This window comes from Taurulus bubalis, assembly GCF_910589615.1.
Source record: "Taurulus bubalis genome assembly, chromosome: 9".
Classification (NCBI taxonomy): Eukaryota; Metazoa; Chordata; class Actinopteri; order Perciformes; family Cottidae; genus Taurulus; species Taurulus bubalis.
In genome coordinates, this window is record NC_136597.1 from 4,804,599 (window position 1) to 4,828,682 (window position 24,084).

General features: G+C 44.0%; 1 protein-coding gene across 1 annotated transcript in view; it reads right to left on the reverse strand.

Moving 5' to 3' along the window:
* Positions 1–3,071: 3,071 nt before the first annotated feature.
* The window catches only part of kiaa1549la (KIAA1549-like a), a gene marked incomplete at both ends in the record, with an annotated part of 54,811 nt that continues 33,798 nt past the window's right edge, over positions 3,072–24,084 (reverse strand). Inside the window, 10 exons of the mRNA XM_079224077.1 lie at positions 3,072–3,101; positions 3,220–3,374; positions 3,453–3,598; positions 7,244–7,341; positions 8,956–9,121; positions 9,257–9,492; positions 11,483–11,615; positions 12,511–12,731; positions 14,472–14,596; positions 20,010–20,155. Of these exons, the coding sequence (XP_079080203.1) occupies positions 3,072–3,101; positions 3,220–3,374; positions 3,453–3,598; positions 7,244–7,341; positions 8,956–9,121; positions 9,257–9,492; positions 11,483–11,615; positions 12,511–12,731; positions 14,472–14,596; positions 20,010–20,155 (1,456 nt within the window). The remainder of the gene's footprint in view (positions 3,102–3,219; positions 3,375–3,452; positions 3,599–7,243; positions 7,342–8,955; positions 9,122–9,256; positions 9,493–11,482; positions 11,616–12,510; positions 12,732–14,471; positions 14,597–20,009; positions 20,156–24,084) is intronic.

Here is a 24,084-nt window from a genome sequence, read left to right on the forward strand (position 1 = left end):
CTTTTGGGCTCTTTATAAAAGTGCTCATTTGTGAAAGTACGCGCACTAACCAATCTTCACATCATTTCCTCTCTAATAAACTCCCGTTTGGTTTCAGTGGCCACCTTTTAACCAAACTGTTAGTGAAGTTAACGTATGGCTATAATCTCCTCGCGCACCATCCACGTGATGAGGAGCCTTACATACAGTGTGTGCTCGCACAATTCCACTTCTCCTCAGATAAAATGAGGGTAAATATAATTTAGACATTCTTTGTACTAAAAACTAAATATATAATTCCTCATTTTCAACTATTATGGCTATTTTAGCTTTGTTTCATAAAGGTGAGATCTGCCTTTTTACTGCATGTCACTCCAAACCCTCCATCTGTTCCTTCATAGATGATCTATTCTAGATGATGCTCTCCATCCAAAACGCAGTGGAAAGAAAAGTAAGGAAGAATGGTGTCAGAAAAATGTCGCACGAAGTAATAATCCCTCCCCACAGAACTTGCATAAATCTCTTCGTTAAATCATCCGCTATGTACAGTAATACACTTAATCGTTACATGTGCGGCTCATCTGAGCCTCCAAGTCTCTTGAACAGTACTAAACCATAGTCCGGCGACCAAATATGCATCCCTCTCCATCGAGACTAAAACAAAGCAAAAGTCCAAATCCATATACAGTAGAATACAGTAGACACCTTTTCAAGTAAAAGAACTGCTTTTCTAAGAAGACTGGTGCGTTCGCATCATCTCAACAGACCTGAGTCCGACTCAGAATCGGTTCAAATCCAAGTCATCATGTAGTCAGTGTTTTTTCTTCTTCTTATCTCTAACTTGAGGAGCAAAACAAACCCTGCAGCGGCTGCAAAGCTACAAAACACACAGAACTGCACGTGAATGGCTTCCTCGCTCTGACACAAACGCCACAATCAGAGGATCGATGGAACATGGTGACGTGTTCCTGTTTTCATTACTGATCGGATGAAGGAAATAAGTAAACAAAGTAATTCTTTTTTCTTTTTTTAAGTACAGAAATGCCATCATGACTACGGACGACTAAGCCGCCGATTTCTCTGTTTTGAACAATGAACTTTGTATTTGTTTTTGTTTTTAAGTAAAAGGTGAGTGAAAGAGAAACACTCACTACGTCTTTTTTTTGTACAGTAATATCCATTGATTACAATCAATGCACAAAAGTAAAAGACAGAAGCACACATATTCAAAAACTGAAATTAGGACAGCTCAAGACAAGATTATTTTTTTTTTCCTTTTTCCTAAATCATTTTTTTTCTCACTTAAGTTTAAAATACACATATTAACCAGCTGTAGAATGTTTACATACAGTAGGAATTTGGATTCATCGACAAAAGAAGAAAAGAAAAAAAGCACAGTTTTAAGTCAGTCCAGCTTTCCTGGCTTTAAATGGTGGAAATCAGGGTCAAGTCCAGGAGGGTCCAGTCCAGTCCAGTCCAGTCTAGTCCAGTTCCGGAGGACAAGCGGACTTGCTGGCCACGGCTGGGGCACTTATACCGTACCGATAACGCAGTGGCGTGTGCCGCCGTGTGCTGGGCAGTTACCGTATGATGATGATTGCTGGGGGTCGGGGGACCGTGTTGAAAGGTGGCCCCTGCATGTCACGGCGTGCTGCGCTCCCCCTGCTCATCCACACTGCACACGTGTGCGGCATTACACAGGGAGGTGCGGCACCAGCTCCACGTGGCTCGGCTCAGCTCAGTTCAGTACAGCAGTGTGAGGGGGTCCTCTGTCTGTACAACGGGTGGTCACCACAGAGGAGAAAGTCTACTTAAAGATGGTGACCATTGGGGGCTCAGGAAGCAGAGAGAGAATCCAGAAAGAGAGATAATCACGGCTGGACGAGCGGAGCGTGGGACAGGGAGGTGAAGGGGGCTCGTGGGGCTGAGAGCTGCTGATGAAAAGGACTGAGAGAGGGCAGATGAAGGGGCCGGCCCGGTGGCGAGGGTGGGGGGCGGTGATGGTTAGATCAGACGGGAGGAAGGCCCGGGCAGAAGTGTAGGAGGGGCTCCAGAGGTTTTGGTGAGAGCGAGGCCCTCTGCCAATTCAAAGAGACACCTGAAGAAAAAACACATGGAGCACATGTTGACCAACAGCAAGCCGTCTCGACAGTGCTGACCTTTGAGGGGCACGACGAGTCGAAACCTATTGGCTGTGTTTGGGGGACTGTCCATTGATTTGACGGCCGTTGTTCCGAAGGCCCCCTGCTCAGAAAATACGCCTCTTCGTGCAACAAACAGAAGCACATGGCTAATTATTATGGAGAAAGATGTCATCGGGCCCCATTGATTTGTTCCTACTGTGGCGAAGGGCTAACTCTCCTCTGATTGGCTGGTACCTGCTGCCTTCGTTAGTTGGGTTGGTTAGGTCTCGGCATGAGGAGGGAGATTAGTTAAGCTAACCAGAGGCAGAGAAAGGGGCGCTATGGTGGGGGGGGGGGGGGGACATATTTCGGGAAGGTCCAATGTCTTCAGATGTGCTTCTGTTTGTTGCAGGGAGAGCAATGGGCCTTCAGAACAATGGCCGTTAGTTTTAAGATAACGGCTTTGAACAAAACTATGTGAACATATTGTTCCGTTAGCTGACCATTAGCGATGCGAGCGTCATCGCCCCTCTTCAGAACTTTTCCTTGCACAAAATAATGTGCAACAGTAGACACAATGTCAGAGATATATATTTTGAGTGCTCCGTAGTCAGAACCTGGACCGCTCACTTCATAACTCCTTTCAACTACCGGGTCCACTCCTTCAATTCTTACCTTTCAAAATAAAAGCCCAAGACATATTTGGAGGCGGATATTTGACCATTATATAATGTCATGTACAGGCACCAATCTGGTCATTTGCCTCAATTATTTACGATGGACATATAGGCCAATAAGTGAGGTCTATTTTCAGTTATTAAAATCTAACACCTTCACATATGATATCTAATACTCAAATGTTTTCATATACACACATTTTTCCACTTTATACTAGCATGACAACATAACATAGCAGTGCTCAGACCCACCGAGCTATCAGTTCCCACTCAGTGTCACAGGCAGACGACTTCAGCAGATGGTCTCAAGATGACGGGAGTTCTGCGGGGGGAAAGAGAGGAACTGCTTCACACACCGGAGAGACAAAAATGCTGGCACAAGTAGAGTGTGTTCGAAAGACATCTTAAAGGCGCTGTGTGTGTGTGTGTGTGTGTCTCACCGGTGTGTCATTCCACTGCCGCGGCAGGTCTTCTGGCTCGGGTGGGTAGGACATCCAGGACGGGCTGCGGTACGAGGACGGCGGTGACATGACGAAGTAGTCTGAGTAGCCCGGGCGGTTGGCGGATATAGCGTAGACGGCTGTTATTGGGTTTCCTGCGAGAGGGGAAAGCGGATTTAGCCAAAGACTTTCACTTTCACTGCATCACAGCTACCGCCGCCGCTGCGTCGTACCTGAGTAGTTGCTGATGGACTGGTCCACGGTGACGGCGGGGAAGGGCGTCCTGGACAGCGGCAGGTACGGCGCCCCGTTGTGCTGCTGGGCCTGGAGGTCCGAGGCCTCCGACACGCGGGGCTTCAGACTAACGTCGGGGGTGGAGCTGTGAGTGGAGAAGAGAGACTGGTGTTGACCCGGTGGACGGTCATCACACAGCTGTGACATTCACAGCAGCACAAAGCTAAAGCTAAAACTTCAAGTGAGGAGGATATGTCTGTGTACGCGCACGTTTCTGCTGCAATGAGGTGGAATAACAGGTTAGAATGTCCAAAAAAAAGATTGTAGGGGGAGGCGTTGTAGTTTAGGTTGAAGCACAGTTGAGGGTCAATCGCGGTTGAAGCACTGAAAAGGGATTTAAGTCTGTGTTGGAGGTTAATCTCTGAAAGCGTTTGACATTTTTCATTTCCCTGAAGCAGCTCAGTTGACAGACGGAAGTCAAGTCAAAAAGTGCTACAGAGGCAAAAGCAGAATAAAGCCGGTCAACAGAGCAGACGACCCCTCAGATGACCTCGGCACCGGAGGAGGACGAGACCAAAGCAGTTCAGAGGTCATTTAAAAGAGGAAGCGCTGAAAGAGGTAGAACTCGGCATTTTCCGATTCCCCTTTTCAACCGCTCCAGTTCCAGAAGAGAATTCCCTATTCATTCACTTCATTGACGTTTTAGAAAATCCTGACATAGAGTTTTAAAACGTGGAAGCGAGCCAGCTAGTCAACTAGCCACGGAGATGAATTGAGCCGATAAAACATTGGATTCGAAGCAATGAAAAGAATTAATTGGAAAACGGGGAGAAAAAAAAGTCAAGGGCACTAGACTGTGTACATCATTCATCAACATCTTTTGAAGGAACTACCCATAAACCATTGCGACCGTCGACAAGCCGCCTCTAAAACCAACTGTCGTCGATCTAAAATGAAGACGGATTCCAGCGGGTTGGGTTTGGAGTCCGGGAACCGACCACGGAGCGGGTCCTACACTGTAGGATTGTGGGTAATGTCAAAATATGTGTTTTTCTCAAAACAAGGTTTGTATCATTATGGACGGACATTGTGGCTTCATCACCATGAGATAGTGAAACGACATGCCGTTGTTTCACTATCTCATGGTGATGAGTCCACCGTGGATGATAACGATGCTATGGTCGCTCATCAAAATCTTTAGTTTCAATGTATATTTTCTGGGAAATGAGCAGCAGGATCTCGGATGTACAGCAGGGTATGCTATCGGACATGTTTACAGCCGGGGAGGAAGATAACGGGATCCTATCAGACACGCCTCTCCAATACATTTAGATACTTTGTTTTGGCCAACAAAAGTAAATAAAGAATTGAATATTCCTCCACCAGAATTGTTTTTCCTGGAAACAAGGACTATTTTGGGTACATGACTCATGACCTCAACATCTGGGTCGGACGGAGGTCCACAGGCTGGGCCTCCGTCCACAAGCTCTCCTCACGAGCCTCCTGAGTGATGAGGCTCCATCCAGGCAGGAGTCGGCCCCTTGTACTCGAATGGGCTGTGAGAATGTTCAGTTCACTTTGAGTATGTTCACTTATGCTGGTAGCGTCTGGGCTAGTTCATTCACCACATTTTTTTTTTTTTTACATTTTTACATACATTTTCATTCATGTATTTTTTTTCTTCTTTCAAAACCGATATCAGTTGAGGATCTTTTTTTTTCACAATGTGTCTGGAAAAGGACAATGTGTCAATAATCGCCATAACAATTGCAACTTAAATTCTCTATCTTTCTACGTTGTTTTTTTTTTTATGCAAATTTTAAAGCAGCCAGATTACTTTAGATTTAGAGTCCACGCAGTTTATATACATGTACGTATTGCAACTTCAAAACTAAAGATAAATATACACACTTATATTATACACATTTTTACACACAATTGCAGTGGTGTATAGTAACAAAGTAGAAATACTTCGTTTCTGTACTTAAGTCGTTTTTTTTTTATATCTGTACTTTACTTTACTATTTATATTTCTGTGACTTTGACTTCACTTAAGATGTCCTTATTATGCAAAGAAAATTGACATTTTGACTCTGATACATTTCCCTTGAAACCTTTGTTAAAATAAAATCTATCTTTAGAAAATAAATGAATCATGAGACCAACATCGCGCACTGTGGTGGAACACAGACTCCACGGAAGCAGGTTTGGCGAATCACAATATTATGCATCTGCCTCTACATCCTCTAGTCCAGCGGTCACAAACCTTTATTGCGTACGGACCGGTTACGTGTAAGACAATATTTTCTTCACAAAGACAGGATGTTGGAAATGGAAGCAGCGGTTTCATTCATTCTTTCTGTGGTACCAAGGGACCCACGGCCCGGTACCGGGCGGAATGAGCATACGTTACAACTCCTTCATAGTGTCATATTGCTTTTTGGAGAATTATGATGATAAGTTCATAGTAGATGCAAAAGTATACTTATGTACAATATAATATGTTGAACATTGTTGCTCCTGGTTGGATCACAGCCAACACAATTATGTTCAACCCAACTCCTGGTCCTTGGTCATGGTGGCCACAGCACTTAGAAGAATAAACTTCATAATTCTCAAAATCCTGCTTTTTTATTAACAGCATTTACTTGTACTTTTACTTTCAATACTTAAGTACATTTAATATCAGAAAATGACTTTTGATACTCAAGTACAGTAAATATCAGATACTTTAAGACTTTTAATCAAGTAGTATTCTAATAGGTGACTTTCACTTTTACTGGAGTCATTTTCCAGTAAGGTATCTTTACTTTTACTCAAGTATGGCTTTGGGGTACTTTATACACCACTGATACGGTTGGAGGCTGGAGGACGGACGATGTCGGTGCCAGGGCTCTCAGGATCCCATGATGCACCTTGGTAATGCTTCACGGTGCAGACTGCAGAGGAATTAAAATGCTTCCTCCCAGAGGGCACCGAGAAACTGATGTATGACGAGCTGACTTATTAACTACTTACACAGTTCTGTTTCTGGTTTTAAAGCAAGCGTAACAGTCTCTCCCACACACACACACCACACCATAAACACACACACACACACGCACACACACACACACACACAGTCAAAGAAATGTAAAACCAACAGAGCCGTCTCTGTCATGCAAAAGTGTGCATTCCCTCCTGTCCGTCTGCAGTCCATCACAGCCATCGCTTTACTAGAGAGCGCTGTCTTCTCAGTTTGTCCACTAGATGGCAAACACGTCCCTCCGTGAGATCCGATGGCTCTCTGCTAAAGTGCCCAGCAACATGGCGGAGCACACAGCAACGGAATTCAAATGAAGAAGCTGCTCAGTTCAGATGATGCATGCTAACATATGGGCCGGGGAGAGAGAGAGAGAGAGAGAGAGAGAGAGAGAGAGAGAGAGAGAGAGAGAGAGAGAGAGCATGTGGAGGGCAGTCGGTTCAAATGGTGCTGATTGATGTTCTGTAGCTATTTTCTACTCCGCATTTTCCTGCGGTCCCTACCAATAAATTATACATCCATTTGATGATCAGTGATGAGACCCGACGCTGCATTTCATTTCGAAGTCGCCAAGGAACGCTTTCAAAGGCCACGTGTGAACTTGTCTTTGGACCCCATTCCTCCTTCCACAACCCTTTCCGTTGATTGGCGGAGCGCTTACTCCCACAGCATTAGTCTTCCTCTCGTCCTCTACCGAAGACGCAGAGCGACTTTTTTATTTGGATTTGTTTGGATGTTTGAAATGTGCATCGTGAGTGAGTGTGGTACCGTCGCAATGAGGTCCCAGGCGGCGGTCCCGGCCTTGAGGGGATCAGCGGCGGGGGCGGCCCGATGCCCATATCCGGAAGCTGGGTGAATCGGAAGCCCTGCAGGAGGCACGCACATGTAAGGCAGACACACAATCAAGTAAAGCTGTCACCCGGACTCCACGGAGCAGAGAAATGCTAAGTACTAAAGTGGAAGGAAGCAACAAGAACAAATCCTGACAAACAAAGAGGGCTGGAGGAATGAGATGAGACTGATCAGAGCCAAACAGAGAACCAATACAGATCCGAGCTGCGCGAGTCTGTTGGTGGGTGTTCAGTCCTCAGTCTCTTTAATCTCCGTAAAGCTTCTCCCTCGCCGATCAGCTGTTGGCAATTCACAGACTGAGCACTTCCGGCGGCTTTTCTGTCTTTTTTTAATTTGTGTATGAGCCAACTTCAGCATTATGCTGTAGTCACATTAAAGCTAGAATTCAGATTTTCAGAGGTGTGACGCAATGAAGTACATTAATAAGTAATGAACTACTATTTTAAAGTACTTGTATTACATATGCATATTCTCATGTTGTGCAACATTGTACTTCTACACCTACTACTGTATTCTATCCCAATAACAGCAAAGATTAACTTTACATACTGTGGATGTATATAGACTTTACAAGCAAAGCCTGTGGGAGGATCATAAAACACATTTTTACCAAGCAAGTTAAAGATAAGATGAGCCTGACACAGACCTGCTAACTAATTCATTCATTTATTTCACATTCTAAACTCATAACTTCTTTTTGATTCTTAATGTTTTACTTCTAAGCAGCTTTAACATTTTCTTTATGTTAGCAGTGCAATGTGTAATCTAAAAGGTGTCGTTGAGAGGTGAACACACAGAGACAGAGTGTTTTACTTCCTTTTAGCGAATCGGTTGGGGGGAGAGGTTTCGTTCACAAACTTTACTGTTTTTTATTCTCTCTAACAACTCTCCGCGCTTGTTTTCCAACTGCACACTACCTGTCCAGCACCCAGCGTCAGACCGAGTTAGCGACTTGCTGGTGAAACAGCATTTAGCTGCTATAGAGAGATTTGGTGGAGACCAAAACAAAACGTCAGATCAAACCCGTCTCCAAATGAATGCTCGTCCTGTTCCGTTTCAAAGGATTTGTTAGAAGGCACTTCAGCCACACAGACCATTCGGTCCAGACTTTCTCATAACTTTATATAGGTACATGTTGCTCCTATAAGTTATACTTAAAACGTAATTGACACTTTAACTTAAGGACAGGATTCAAATACTTGTTTTCCCACCTCTGCTGATTTCACATATTAAATCTACTTTAATCATGAAAGAGGCATTGATTTTTATCATATTTACGAGTAAATTTTTACAAAAAACAAGTACATTTTCACCTCTATTTTAACAGGAAAAATACATACCAGTGTGTTTTGCCTCTTTTGTACTTTAAATAAATCTATATTGCTCATCACATCATGCTAATTTTGACTCGTCCTATTCTATTCTCTCCTTAGACAACGCTGTAATGAAGACATGGTAAAAAAACATCTTGTTGAAAACAAAGTCGATCATATTTCAGCCGGAAAGCGATGAGCACCACCTCTAGAACATCAACAGTGGATGTTATGTGGGAAACAGATCTGCATGGCTAGATACCACCAGAGAGGTGAGTGGAGGAATCACCCCTGAAACTCCCTTCTCGTGCTCACCGGTTTGGGCAGGCTACACTGGTGCATGTCCTCGTATCCTGCACTCCTCTGCCGGCCTCCACAGGGGTGGTTCATGGTCCCCGGGGCGCTGGTCACCCCGTCGCTGTAGTGGCTGGTGTGGGACGGGTTGTAGGCTCTGTGGGCGTGGTGGTGGTGACGGTGGTGGCTGTTGGCGATAAAGAAAAGGAGCATTTCAGTTTGGTTTGGGATCGTTCCTGTTTCCCACACAATGCTGTGAATGAATGCAGATGTGCAAAGGAATACAATAATCAGTGAAATGAAAGAAAAGAAGGAAACTTACTTGATCGGCGGCGAAGGCGGGTCGTGGTCCGGAGGCGCCAGGCTGAAGGCGTTGCCTAGCAACATGTGCATCTGCGTGCGGACCTCATCAATGGATGGCTGGGAGCTGAGCGTGGAGGAGTCGGAGCCGCGGTGAGCTTTCACCCCCAGGCTGCCGGTGCCGGTGGACCCGCCTCCGTAACCCAGGGAGCTCATCAGGCGGTCCACGTTGGTCTCCTCAAACGGCTCCGGCTCGGCCTGCGGGGCACACGAGCGCTCAGTCAGAGGGAAGGGGCGGGACCGGGCCCGGGACCGGGGAGGGAGGGGCATGGACACCGAAATCACCAAAGCCTTTCGAACAAATCAAAGTCTCAACCACCCACTGTTTGACCTTCCGGTTTCCTGAGAAACAAAATGCTCTGAGGGATATACGAGGGATGGAGGAGCTGAACACAGGCAGCACTCAAAAGAGTTACTGAGTCAAGACGGTCAGGGGCAGATGCTCTGCAGTCAGGGAAACTAAAGTTTCTCTGCCATCATCAGGAAGAATAATCAAACCTACGATCATTCTGGTGGATGTAGTATGACAATGTTTCTGCTATTTAGTCTACCCTCACTGATATAAACGAGGTGAATAGAATAATGTGACACCTGTGAGTGTGAAGCAATACAGCACCGCAAACTACAGCCTCCAGTTGAATCGGCACCAAGGTTTCAACACTTTAACCATCATGAAGGTGGGATTATGTTTTATTTATCTTATTTAAAAAATATCTATTTCAACATTCAAAGTTGGCCCCTCCTCCCTGGATCAACGCTGGTTACACTGCTCGCCAGCAGGTGAAAGCCAAACCCAGATCCGCGCTATATATTTGCCACTACATATATATTTGCCGCACTATTTTTGCCGAGCTCTATTTTTGCAACACTATATATGCCGCGCTATATTTTCTGCGCTATATTTGCCTTGTTTCGGCGCATTTTTGTCGCCTCCGTCGGATCCCTGTGTTCGATCTGGCACCAACGTTTTATAGAGGTTGACGCCCAAAAACACTGCATAACGAAAAGAAAAGAGGAGAATACAGGTAGAGGGCGGAGTCTCTGCTGATACAGACACCGCCACATGTATTATGTTTGTATGAGCCTACATACATTTTATTTATTTTTTTTACTCATTGTGTCTTTTAATGCTGAATGTTTTCCAAAATGGATAGATATTACATGATATGACAAATTTATGCAAAATCACATAAAATTCTATGCAATTACTGTTGATTTACTTGACTAAAATCAGCATGGATTATGAGAACGTAATCTGTTCACATCATTCCACTAATAATTGATGAACAATTATATTAAATTATGACCCATCCTGACCATATTGAATACCCTCATATACCTGTACCAACGTGAATGCACGGTGCGCTGAGGAATGTTGCATGAAAGCCAAAGCGACTGGGTTTCACACTCTGCTCTCCCGTGAGCCGCTCGGAGCATCCAAGGCTGCCCCCCGCTATAGCGCCTCCCGTCCGAACCCGTGAGCGAGGCCATAATCATAATCAGAGCCATTGACATTCAGCAGCGCGGCCACTGCTGTTACCGTGGCGCAGCAGAGGAGCGGCATGATGAAATCTCACTCTATCTGAGCCCATTTATTTATAAGAAATCGCTTTTTTTTTCCTCCTTAATCTTTCCGTGTCACTTCCTCCATCTCCATCTCTCAGTTGGGTGCAGGTTTAGGAAGTTCACTGCTAGGTGGTTTGATAATCCCCGAGGTGTGAGCTCACGGCATCGGAGAAGGCGTGGGGGAAAGAACGGATTAAAGTTATAAATGCTCCCGGGAGATTATTTTATGCGTTTGACAAAAGTGGAAAGGGCTTTACGTCATGTGAGCTTTTTTGGGAAGAAGGATCCCGCATCCCCGCCTCATCACCATCACTCTGTGTGACTCACCGGGTCAGGGGTCGGGCGTCCGCTGCTGTATTACAGTTTGTTACAGGATCCAGCTTCGAAATTCTTCAAAGCTTTGCATGGTCTTGTCGCTGGGTGTTTTTCAACAGTAAGTCCCTCCACTCAAACTCATAGAAAGTGTCTCAAATCAACGACATTTTTGTATTCGCTGTCTTTTCCTGCTTTTTGACGCGCCCTTCGCTGCACGACTGACCTATGTTCTGGTCTGAGAGTTTTAAAACTACACAGAGGAACATGGTTTCCATCTGAAGGCCCGTGACCCCGCGTCGGTACTCACATCGTAGCCGTTGTTCCGGATGCCCCTCCTGGACCGCTCCCTCAGCACCAGCAGGTCCATCTCCGTCTCCACTGGGCTCGGGCTGCTCAGAGACTGCCGGCTCCAGTAGGCGGGCTCCCGTGGGTGGGAGTACCTGATAAGACGGGTGTAAAAAAATTTAAAAAACACACTCAAAATACAGCAACAACAACTCAGGGTCATATAGCTACTAATCTCTGATTTATGGGTGAGAATTTGGGGTCTGAAAACGTCAACGCTTGAATTTCTGGAAAGTCAGAAATCTAAAAATCATGGGAAATGGGAATGTTGTCCATATACAAAACAACAATCACAGTTTAATAATAATCATATTTACCCTCAATTTACTTGAAATTTTGTGTGGATTCATTTCATATGTTAAGAAATCTTTATTTTGACCAAACTATTGAATAGATCAACATTTTTAAGAAAGGAGCCACGTACAAAAAAGCAGGAATTCCTTTACACAGAAATCATCATTTTTACTTGAACATCCTGCAGGTGCTTCCTGCTGTGGCGCTTCTGCAACATGAATCCTAAACATCACTTAATCTCGTCAATAAACGACTCTGAACTGTGATATTCACAGATCGTCTGCTAATAAGTGTCGTTCTGAAAATATTCGTGAACTGTGGAAAAAGTCGGATGTGTTGAATCAGTTGATGACAAAGAGAAGCAAAACAGACACTTATCTGTATGAACTGTAAAATATTAATATGCTGACCAAATATCACCCTAGTTTCTTAGCAACGCTCCACAGCTACACATCTACAGTGGATTTTTAATTCTTGGTGGAAAGCCTTTCATGCAGTTTAATAGTTCACTGCTTAAATAAAGATGACATGAAATGAAATGAAGAAAAAAACTTTCATATGCTTTAATAATTAAAATAGGACTCGGATTAAATAGGGAAGTGGAATCCTTTAATTCTGGGACCGTCAAACATTTCGACACGACTCGATTCCTTTGATTTGACGAACCAGTTTGGCCCTACGGCGCCTACTCTGTACCTCTTGTGGCATCCTGCGAAGGAGGCCCTCTTCTCCTCAGCGGTCATCGGCTCCTTGGCCCCGTTGTCGTGCCGACCGTGCCGGCCGTTGCGGTGGCCGTAGCCGTGGCTGCCGGTCTCGGACAGCGAGAACTCTCCGTATCCCTTCCTCCGGGCCTTCTGGCGCAGTTTGTTCCTGTAGTGCTCGATGTCCGACTTCTGCTTCAGCCCGCCGTGGTTTGCCTGCAAAGCAATCCATTCAAGTATTGAATTCCAGTAATCATCTTGTCCAGCCGCTTATGGAGAGCTGCTGCCGCTTCCTCTGACCAACTGAAACGTTCTCTTTGTCCTTTCTCCATTGTGCTAAGACGGATCGATGTGTTTCAACAAACATTCCCATACAGCTCGATAACCAGAGAGCGTGTCGCACCCTAAACATGATATTTGTCTGCTAATGCGCAAACCCAGAGAGCCCTCCTCCCCTGAGGGGATTTTTTTTCTGGTCTTATATTAATAGATTGGTGGATAGGTTATCATCAGCCATTGTATCGCTCTCGTCTCAGGCTGCAGAGACGTAGATGTGGACTAAGGAGAGGTGACGCGCCGGGTGGCCAGGAAATGGACAGAGGAGAGGGATCAGAAGGGGTGAGTGTCTGTAGTCACAGCTAGATTCAGCATCAGTGCAGTGAGGAAATGCTAAGCTAATCCCGCAGCACAGGAAGAGCAGCAGGCGCCTGAAACCGAAGGCCGTAAACATAGAGCAGTGAAGCTGATGTTCCCCGATGAACTGAAGAAGCCCTTCACTGACACCACCCCCATACTGCAAATGTGTTCAACCCGTAGATCGCGTATAAGAAGTGGACGACGTCCTTTAGTGACGTCACCCAGTGGTTTGTGGACTGCACTTTTGAAGCTTTGAGTACGCCATCTTGTTTTCTTGGAATATTTGGAGTGATGTAGAGACGCCATGTATACGTCTCTGGTAGCGACCAGTCAATCAAAAGGTTGACGCACCAAAGCATCCCCTGCTTTATTGTCTGTTTGACTCTAAATGGAGCATACTTCACTAAATGAACATCATGCTGTATTGAAGAAGACTTGAAACTAGAGATTGAAACATAAACTCATGTTCCCAATGTTTAGTGAGGGAATAAATAAAGAGAGAAGTAGAGTCATTTTCTCATAGACGTCTATACGATCAGATGTTTGCAACTAGAGTAGTCGCCCCCTGCTGGTCAGTGGATATTATGCAGGTTTAGGGCACTTCTGCATTGGTGTCGTTGACGCCTGGTTCAACCACGCAAACTGCGGCTTTTGCACTCTATGTATGTATTAAAGGGACAGCGTGTAGGATTTGGCGGGTCACGTTTAGCAGTTTCACAATCTTGTGGAAGAACTACGGTGGCCTTCAGGTAATAAAAAATCAAGAAAGGCCAGTGCTTGATTGGTCCAATTTAAGCCACTGTAACATGATGGACTCTGTGAAGAAGACCCGCCCCCTTTGTAGATATGAAGGGACTCATTCTAAGCTGATGAAATCCCAAAGATTCTTAGTTTCAGGTGTTAAATTAAAGTAAAGTTGTGAATATTATATTCAACATTTTACACACTGGCCCTTTAAGGACCAAAGTTGGTGCCGGAGTGCTGATAACAGCAAGGCTTTCTGCATGCTGTACGCAGAGGACGACCAACCATCTGGTAATTAACTCATCGGCTCTCAGTCACAACTGGGGCGCTATCCTTCTTTATAAGTTCTAATTTTTTTTGCAACACACAGCCAAACAGTAAGACTGGAAACCATCCTACACAACGACCAAATGCTGTGGTGCTCAAATCTGTGTGACTCACAATGTTCTAGTTTAGTTTTTGCTCTGCCTTGCACTGTCAGTGCTGCGCTCTCACCTCACAGCTGAGTGCGAAGAAGCTGGAGGGTGTGTGTGTGTGTGTGTGTGTGTGTGTGTGTGTGTGTGTGTGTGGACTCACCTCCCCGTTGAGGACCACAGAGTCTTGGCTGTGGGATGTGGCGGTGGGGTAGGAGTAGGTTGGCTGAGCGGTCATTGGTTTAATGGTGATGAGACGCAGAGAGCCTGAATGGTCTTCGTACGGGTCTGGGAGACAAAAAGGTCAGCAAGAGTCAGACAGAGACGCTACCGTACAGTATCCCAAATTGTGTCCGTTCCCACACTACTGACACAGCAATTCTGTTCAAAATTCTGAGTATAACTGTCAAATTAGGGAGGGGGAGCTTGCAGGTGGAGGAAAATATGTATTTTTTGATTTTGGGGTAAACTGTGCCGTCAAGTGAAGCATGTTGACAAACATGAGAGTGGTGTTGGTCGTCACATCTATTATTTCACATAATGTCCAACTCTTCCTTTCAATGAGTCACGGTAAAGAGCAGCGTGTGACTGATTTTACGACTTTTGGTAACGTATTGTTTTGGGACGAGCAGAATAAAAAAATCGTCGACACTCCCGGAAGTCAGCGGTTTAGCGATAGCTTAGCATAGCGAAGACAAAACTCCACCTACTCTGCCGACACCTCAAAAGGGCATTGACGTCTCACGTCTTGTTTATGTTAGTCCTACAACAAGAAACAGGTTGTGGTTTTACGTGAAGTGACGTGCAGAGGAGCCGGGGTAACTGTGAGGGTCTAGAGAAATCCGGGGCAAAAAGAATTCCCGAAAGAATCCCAAATCCTGTCGTGAAAATTAGACTAAATACGCGTTTTGATGAAATAGTGATGATTGAGGAACATTATATCCGTGGCCTACAATAATGATATAATCATGTACATTCGTGCTGTACATTTATACACAGCGACACGCCCACTGATTCCACATGACTGATGTCTCTTTCCAGAAATCATGACATGCGAACTGAAGACAGTATATAGACTTTGTCGTGAGCAGTTTCAACTATGTTTGAAAGGAAACATGAAACTAGATAAATAGCCTAAATCTGTTTGAAATGAAAGTAGCAGGACAACCATCCACATTTAGATCAGACCAAATCTCTACTAATTGTGTTTGGGTCCCATGACTCAGAATTTAAATTGAAAAACCAGCCGGGCAGTTTCTCCTTGTTTGGCTTGATAAGGAAGCATCAGCTGTGCGGCGCGCGGCCTGCTCCTCGCAGTATACGAGGCTCCATGCGCGTGCATGTGATCGCACGGAGCAGCAGATGGACAGCAGCAGAGTTGCGCTGTGCTGGGTCCGCTGTGACTCACTGACATCATATGGCCGACTGCCCCGGTCTATAGGGTCACAACAGCCTGCCGTTCACCTCGGCTCCGAAGCCCCCGAAACCGTCGCCATTCATCCCGGTGCAGCTCGGCGCGCTTCATTTGCTGCGCCGCCTATTAACAGTGTGACAGCGAAGGTCAGCACAGGTGGCGCCTGCGAGCGAAAGAGGCCGCGACCCGGGATCGGAAGCCGCGATGCTGCGTGTAAGTAACGTGCGCGGCTGCCACGGGAACGTTTCAACCACTGTCACAACAGATGGCGAGCATGGCCCGTTGTTTTAACGACACACGTGTTTTAACGACACACGTGTTTTAACGGAACACGTGTTTCCCCGAGACGGAGTGAGGTCGGAGTACATTGGTCCTTGTTATAGTTCTAACATCGAACCACGTGGCTTTATTTGTTTGCTAAAGTCTGCATTACTCCAAATAAAATAACTTCAATCTGCATCAACTGTTACTGAGGACATTTTTGTGAGTGTTTTCTGTACACAGAGAGGTCAACATTGTACTGATTACAAATAGGAGATGAGTTGTTGAGCCACAGGAGCAACTTGACTATAGGGATGGCAAAAAGTCAGTCTGCGTTAAAAAAGAAAAGTTGCTTTTGTATCTATTTTGTTTTCATAAGTATGTACAGGACATAAACATACTTTGCATTTACAGGCCAAGGCCAAGGGTTGATCTGAGGATGAAGATCAATTAGCAACTCTCCAAATACCGACGCTCGGCTTGTGGCCCTACGTTCAGAGCATGACGCTCCACGCACATCGCTTTTGGACGTGTGTGCTCTTTCCAGTCTCATTTAAAAGTTAACTTCCAATGTAGGGTTACTTGGTTTTTAAGTTTACGTAAGCAACAAAAATACTTGGTTAGGATTAGAAAAAGTGGTTTGGGTTCAAATACGTACGATTGTTGTGTAATCGACGATAGTTAAGTACGTAAAATACGTAACAAAACTGAGTTAAAGTAAATCAAATTGTGACTTGGTTTTCACAGCGGGATCCTGGGTAAAAAGTCTTGCTTTTGGGTCTTTATATCCAACTGTGTGTCCACACTTTTAACTGCTGATGTTTCTGCAGCCTCTTGTCTTTCATCATCGTCCGCCATCATTAGCAAACTACAACCACACAGTTGTGAGTGTGATTTACAATCTTAATCAGAAGGGGAGTGGACACCACTTTCATGTCCGTGCACTCGTGAGGGGCAGAGCCAAGAAAAACATTCCAGAATTTGAACCCCAATAAATGAGATGCAGCGTGTTAATCAACCAGCTTTAGAAGTGCTGACATTTATTTACTTTTTAAAGAGAGCAAATTCTTCATCCTAAACTAAGCTAACTGTTAGCGTGTGTCAATTATTGGATGCCTGGTGTAGCGTCTGGAAGAACTCAGTCAAACAACTTCTCAAATTTATTTTCCTTGATCACAAGTAAGGTAATAAATGCTGCGATCGTGATAGCAGGGAGTCGTCCAGTCAACACGCAGGTTGACCGTCCAAAAACCACACCGAACAGCCGGAAGATCGGCTCTTTAATACACGGTTTTCCGTCATGAACATCTAACATTTCTATTGGCTCTAACTTGTCTAAGAGGAGGAAAATCATGTTCTCATCTTTTCTCACAAGACTGGAACGTGCAACGACCAGCTGCAAGAAAAGCTCAAAATGTCAGACAAATAAATCATTTGTTTGGAAATCTAAAAAGTAACCTGAGCACCAAACGCATGCAGGTGAAGAGGAGAATTGCAGGCAACGTGTCCAGTGTTCTCCTGTTGTATTACAGAGGTTATTATGAAATGCATTTACATTAGATTACATCTTCTTTTATTGTTTACTGTCCTTCATATATTGTTGTATTCAATCCTCCTTTCTCTCTGAATCGTACATCTGTGCTTCTAGTTTACTGGATTTACACTCCAGGTTTTTACCCCGTCTCTCTCTTTTCATTTCTTTCTAAAAAATCTGTCCGGTAGTGAACAGTAGTGAGAAAAATGAAACAATTATTCATCCTCCCCTCCGGGCATCCGCTCATTCGCTTGCATAAACACTATAAATCACACAAATCACTGTGAACTTTAGCTTGCTGATGCAAAAGAGATTGAACAAAAATCACAGCGTCCGAGCATTGCATTGAGCATAAGCGATGTCGCGGCGTTATCGGGGACCGGAGCGATGCTTATGCAACCGGCTGTGAGTCCGCACCGCTGGGAAAAGATCTGTTGAGCAAGTCATGTCAGAGATGAAGCACATTTACTGATAATAGGTGCTGCAGATAAAAGTGTGTGTATCTAATAATCTTGGATTCGGAATAGGAATATTTTTTTATATATAATATAATATAACAATATATAATATAATATATGGTGCGGATGAATACTACTCCAATGCATGCATCTTTAGCAGCAATGCATTGTGCGGACATAATATTGAGTCAGACTGATGTTATATAGCTGCAAAAATGTAGCATTATCTGTTTACTTTGATGGTGCTTCCTTTCAATAACACATACTGTAAATGTGATGCACACTGGGGGAACATAAGCAGTCAGTAGAAACATAAGTGCTGACAAGATAGTAGCTAACAAGGGCAAATTAATTGTAATCGTTAGCTCGTAAGAAATGTACTTTACAGAAGGAAAAAAAAAAAGATGGATGGGTCAAACAAACATGACTTTCACCCAGGTGACCGCTGTTCATGTCCCGTGTGAAACCAAAAGGCAACACGTTGAATTATTTTAACGTTCTAAAGAATTGCGACAGTCTCACGGTAAATGGATCGATTATGTATATAACATTGCAACTGTGTCACAATCTGAAATAGAATGGTTATATGTATAAAACTGTGACCGTTTCATAAGGTTAAATAGCAGAGTCACATATGTTGTTTTGGGAGTCACCGACAAACGACCTATTCTGTCGTTTAGGCTGAAAAGCAGTATTTCACGTTAAAGTGCACTGATGGGTGTGGTCTCCATTCAGTAGTGAGCTCTGTTGCACCAGACGGTGAACTTAACTATGTAGCGGTGTCAGGCGCGCCTGCTGTGTGATCTCATCTGTTTTGTGTTGACGTCGGTTGAAATGGAAAATGTGTTTTCAGTGCGCATCTCTAACTTGATGGAGGTAATTGCTAATATCCCCGCAACCCCAATAATAACGATGGGGGAGCATTACAGTGCTAATTAGTTTTTAATGGCTATGCAGCGCATCAACGTCTTCTCTCCCAGGACGAGGAGCCCTCTGTGCGTCCTTTCTGAAGCACAAACCGTACGCTGTGGTTTGTATGGATATATAATAATAACACCTAATCTGACAGCATGCTGTCACAACGCTCTGACAACTCACCCACTTTCCTCTGTGCCTCTACTCAAAAGTCACTTAATGCGGTGCGTAAGGCACATGGCACTGCCAACCGCTGGCTTTTATCTCCGTACTGCATTTTCAGCTAAGCGGAAAAAATGATGAAATATGGCAATACAAAAACAACTGGCATGTTCACTTTGATTCAGTTAAGACCGATAACCGCAACCCCTGTGCGTGTGTGTGTGTGTGTGTGTGTGTGTGTGTGTGTGTGTGTGTGTGTGAGAGAGTATAAAAGACATGTGATGAGTACACGTCTCGTCACCGACAGTTACAATGATGCAGCAGCGGGCTGAGTCACTGCATGTGTGAGTGTGTTCACTCTGTTCTCATGCGCGCCTTATTAACTCATATGCAATTTCCTTTGGGTGAAATATTACAGTATGAGGATGTGTGTGTGTGTGTTTGACTTTGTGGTGGGTGCAAAAGTAAAGAGGAGACAGAATTAATTTCTCGTTATCCTTCTATGTGTGTGTCTGTCTATGATCTTACCATTTGTGGTAACACTTTATAATAACTACTCACTATTTAGCATTAGTAAAGCATGAGTAAACACTTAATTCATCATTTATAAAGCATTGTTCCATGAAAACACGTTTATAAAGCACATGTTAACCATTAGTGCATCATCTATACGTCCTTAATAATTGGTTTGCTATATATATTACTTAAATTACAAATGGGGAATCCATCATTTATAAAGCATGAAAACCCAATCATGAGACGCATAATAGTCAAGCTTATTAATCAGGAATAAAACATGTATAACTGTGTTTATGAATTGCATACTAATGAGTTACTAATGAGTGTTCATGTTGGAACAATGCTTTATAAATGATGAATGAAGTGTGTAGTTATTATAAAGTGTTACCATATTTGCCCCCCACACACACACACATTTCCTCCCATCTTCCTCCTCACCGTTGGCGCTCCTCTTGTGGAGCTCCTCCTTGCCGTTCTTGCTGCTGCCGCCGGTCGCCGTCCTTCGGGCCGAGGAGCTCTTGCTCGTGTTCAGCTTCCCGGAGCCGCTACTTGACACCGAGCCGTCCTCCTCGCTTGGCAACCGCCTGTGGTATCCATGGCAACAGAGAGAGGCGAGGGAGGAAGGAGACGGGAAAGGCTCGTGAATCTCTTGTGTGTACACAGGCAGTGCATCATCTCGCAGTCAATGCTGGCAACTTTGAAAATAACTTTTTTTTCTGAAGACCGTGAGTGTGCATGTGTATGATGGATAAAAACACGAACAAATAAGAGAAGCTAGAGGCCACACCTTTTCACCCCTCTGGTTGTCAAGCAACAGAACAAGCAGCGATGCTGCTGCGGTTGCGGCTCATAAATCTTATGACTTCTATTGTTGTACTGTATTGAAAATCTTTGTAAGATTTTGTAATTTTTTGGTAATTTTTGAAATTTTTCAATAAAATCGCACAAAAGAAGCATGCTGTATAAAAGCACAGGCGATGTAGGGTCACACGAGGCAAATTGAAAGGACGAGTAGTACTGCAACAACCCTGATTTTGTCGGGCAGGTTCTTCAACAGCCAAGGGCCTTGATGGAAACAGCTCAGTATGCATGTATGCCATGTACACACACACACACGCACGCACGCACACACGCACACGCACACGCACGCACACTTGACTCAAGAAAAGTCAATACACTCAAGCGGAAACATATATGAAGACATAGTTTGTTCTTGCCTCAGACAAACCAGGCACGTATACCGTGTACAACACACAAACACACACACACGCACACGCACACACACACACACACACACACACACACACACACAGCCTTGGGGCATGTAAGCCGCAGCAGCTACACAACGTGACAGGCCTGACTACAGGTGGTGCAAGATGCACAAATTAGCGCGACCGGACATTACAGAGCCACAGGCGACACACACACACACACACACACACACACACACACACACACACACACACACACACACCATTCACACAGAGTGCAACCTGAGCAGCGGTCAATCGCAGTAAAAAGTCATGAGGTATTGAAGCGAAGAGCCGGTGGCTGGAGGGAGAAGTAACGGCGTGTGCTCCATGTAAATGTGCGGGTGGGAAGGCCAGAGAGAGGAGCAACCGAATCGATAATCACGCCGCTGGGAAGTAATGTTCATCTCCTCACCTCTCCTCACTTTTTTTCTCCAGCTTGTGCCTCACACACCGCAGCTCTCGGAGGTTGCAGTGAGCAGAATGAAGGCTGGTTAGCATTCAGTCCTCACCGTTCTCTTCCCTCAGACAAGAGAACAATCTGCAGCTGCTGTCTCACCTGCTTGAGGTGCCGATCACATCCCTCCTGCGGCGGCGACAACGCAGCACGGCTGATTTGACTACACTTATCTTTGTAGGGAAACTTGTTTTTCACAATAAAAAAAGACAAAATGAAATAACTCACAGACATATTCTCATCAAAAGTAAGTATTAGTTGTAATATGTACAGCTGGAGCGACATGTTTCATCATGTTGGGGACCATATGCTTTTTTGGAAACCCTATATTGTTTATATTAAGATAAAAGTGTCCAAAATACGTCAAATTTGTATGATGGGAATGTCAAATCTTGTACCTTTTTCCTTATTTTACTGTATTTGAGGTACTATGGGAAGGTGTGGGAGACATACCAACACATTTAATCAAAGAAACGCACTAAGTTATCATTCATTGGTTGTATAGAGATGAATTAATTGGATGATATGAACTATATACAGAGTGATATTTGTGTTTAGTGGACTGCCATTGGTTGTATATCGTTTCAGGTGGCTGGATGCAAGTGTACATGTCATATAACAGGCTATTTTCAAATGCATTTCTGAATGCTTGTTTCCATCCACTGCCAGCATGTGATTATGTGACATAAGCAGGAGGGGGTATGAATTATCCAGTCGGAAAACCATGAAACCAAGACTGGGTGTAAATATGGCATTTCTGTTTCATGTAATACTGAGAGGAAGGTCACATCAGACCTGTGTGGAGCGATGAAGAGGGTGAAGAGGGCAGAGCAGGAGCTTCAGTGGATGCTGTGCTCATCATATATTCGCTCAATCTGTTTTCATTGCACTTTTGTCGCATTTCTCTTTGAAGGCAGCGACTTTTCCACCTCAGCCGAGACAAAAAGAAAAAAGAAAGAAAGAAATTCAAGATTCGTACAAATGTTCTGCCTCTCTACTCATTTAAGCGCAAATTGAAAATGTGCATTTATTTAAAAAAAAAGCTACATGCTGCATGTCTGTGTTTTCCCTCGTTCACTCATTCATTCACTACTCCATATGATGAATACTTTACTTTACAACAGTGAGCAGTACATTGAGATTTCAAACACTTACTAATTATTTAGCTATTCTTTATTGTATATTCATGGACATGTAGTATATAGGATTATTTAATTTTATCCCAGCTTCTTTTCAATCATGTGATTAGTATCGTTCGTATATATATATATATATATATATATATATATATATATATATATATATATATATATATATTATTGCAGTGTAAACTCTGTTTAAATGGCATGGAAGTGTACACTGAAGTGACTTAAATACAGAGTGAATTCATATTGTTTTAGCTATGCATGCAGCGTGGCTCTGCAGATGGCAAATTAAATGCCTCGAGAACAAACTTCCATGTTCCCCACTTTAACAGTAATTATTTTGGTTATCAAATAACTGTTCCTCTCTCGTCATCGACAGGTCACCAACCACCCGTAAAACTAAAGACATTCCCATCGGCCTCGACTTTAATGCTTAACATCAAATGTTAGCTTCTGAATTCTCCGTTTCCTCCTCACTGTTTATACTGAGTAACCAACGGGGATGTTAACGAGGCAATGATTTCAGCTTTAATTTGGTTTTCTCATCCAACTCATCCATCTTTACTGCCGTGGGCACTTTCATTTCCTACCTTTTTTGTTTGTTATTTACATACTTTGTCCTCTTCTGATGGAGCACACCGATCCTGTTTGTGCACTTGAAGAGAGAAAACACAACGCCTCGCTCTCTTGTTTAGTAATCACCGTAAAGTGTGAGAATAATTGCATCCTTTGTTGTTTTTCTGGTGCGATTTCTTTCCCCCTCTCGTCCCATTGAGCTCCACTCTGCACTGGTTAAAGGATGAGATACCGCCTCATCTCCTAATGAGTGGACACCCAGGTGGTAGACCAACCTACGATGCCTTCTTTGCTCCCCATAAGTGTTTATATATATATATATATATATATATATATATATATATATATATATATATATATATATATATATACACACACACACGTTGGCAAAGCTGATTATCGCCCCATGCCAGTTCTTCTGGCGTTTTACATCGTCATCATCATTACACTGAAAGGCTCCCTCTGGCACGCGGTTTATGAATATACATGTGTTCATCATCCTCCAGAAGCAAAGCGCGACGAATCTCGCCCCTATTTCCCTCTTACCGCTTAGCGGCGTGCAAATATGAGGCGCCAAATCGTGCGCGCGTTTCTGAATTTGCATTTCGTGTTCCGTCTCATTTATGACTCCAAAACTTTCCCAAAAGGAAAAGATAATAATAATAATAATAATAATAATGCATTTAATTTATATAGCGCTTTTCTTGGTACTCAAAGTCACTTTACACAACATTACAATGTCCTAAAAACTATGTAATAAAACAAGTATAATAATAAAACAGATACTAAATAAATAAATAAAAACAATAAGAGCACACAGTCATACATTAAAAGCAGTTCTGAAGAGGTGGGTTTTGATTTGTGTTTTGAATGTGGAGAGGACAGTGCAGTCTCGGATGGGTTTGGGGAGAGAGTTCCAGAGGGAGGGGGCAGCTATAGAGAAGGCTCTGTCACCCCATGTCCGGTGCTTGGTCCCATGGGGGATGGATAGGAGGTTGGCATCAGAGGAGCGGAGCTGACGGGATGGAGTGTGGTGGTGGAGCAGGTCGGTGAGGTAGGAGGGGGCCTGATTGTGGAGGGCTTTG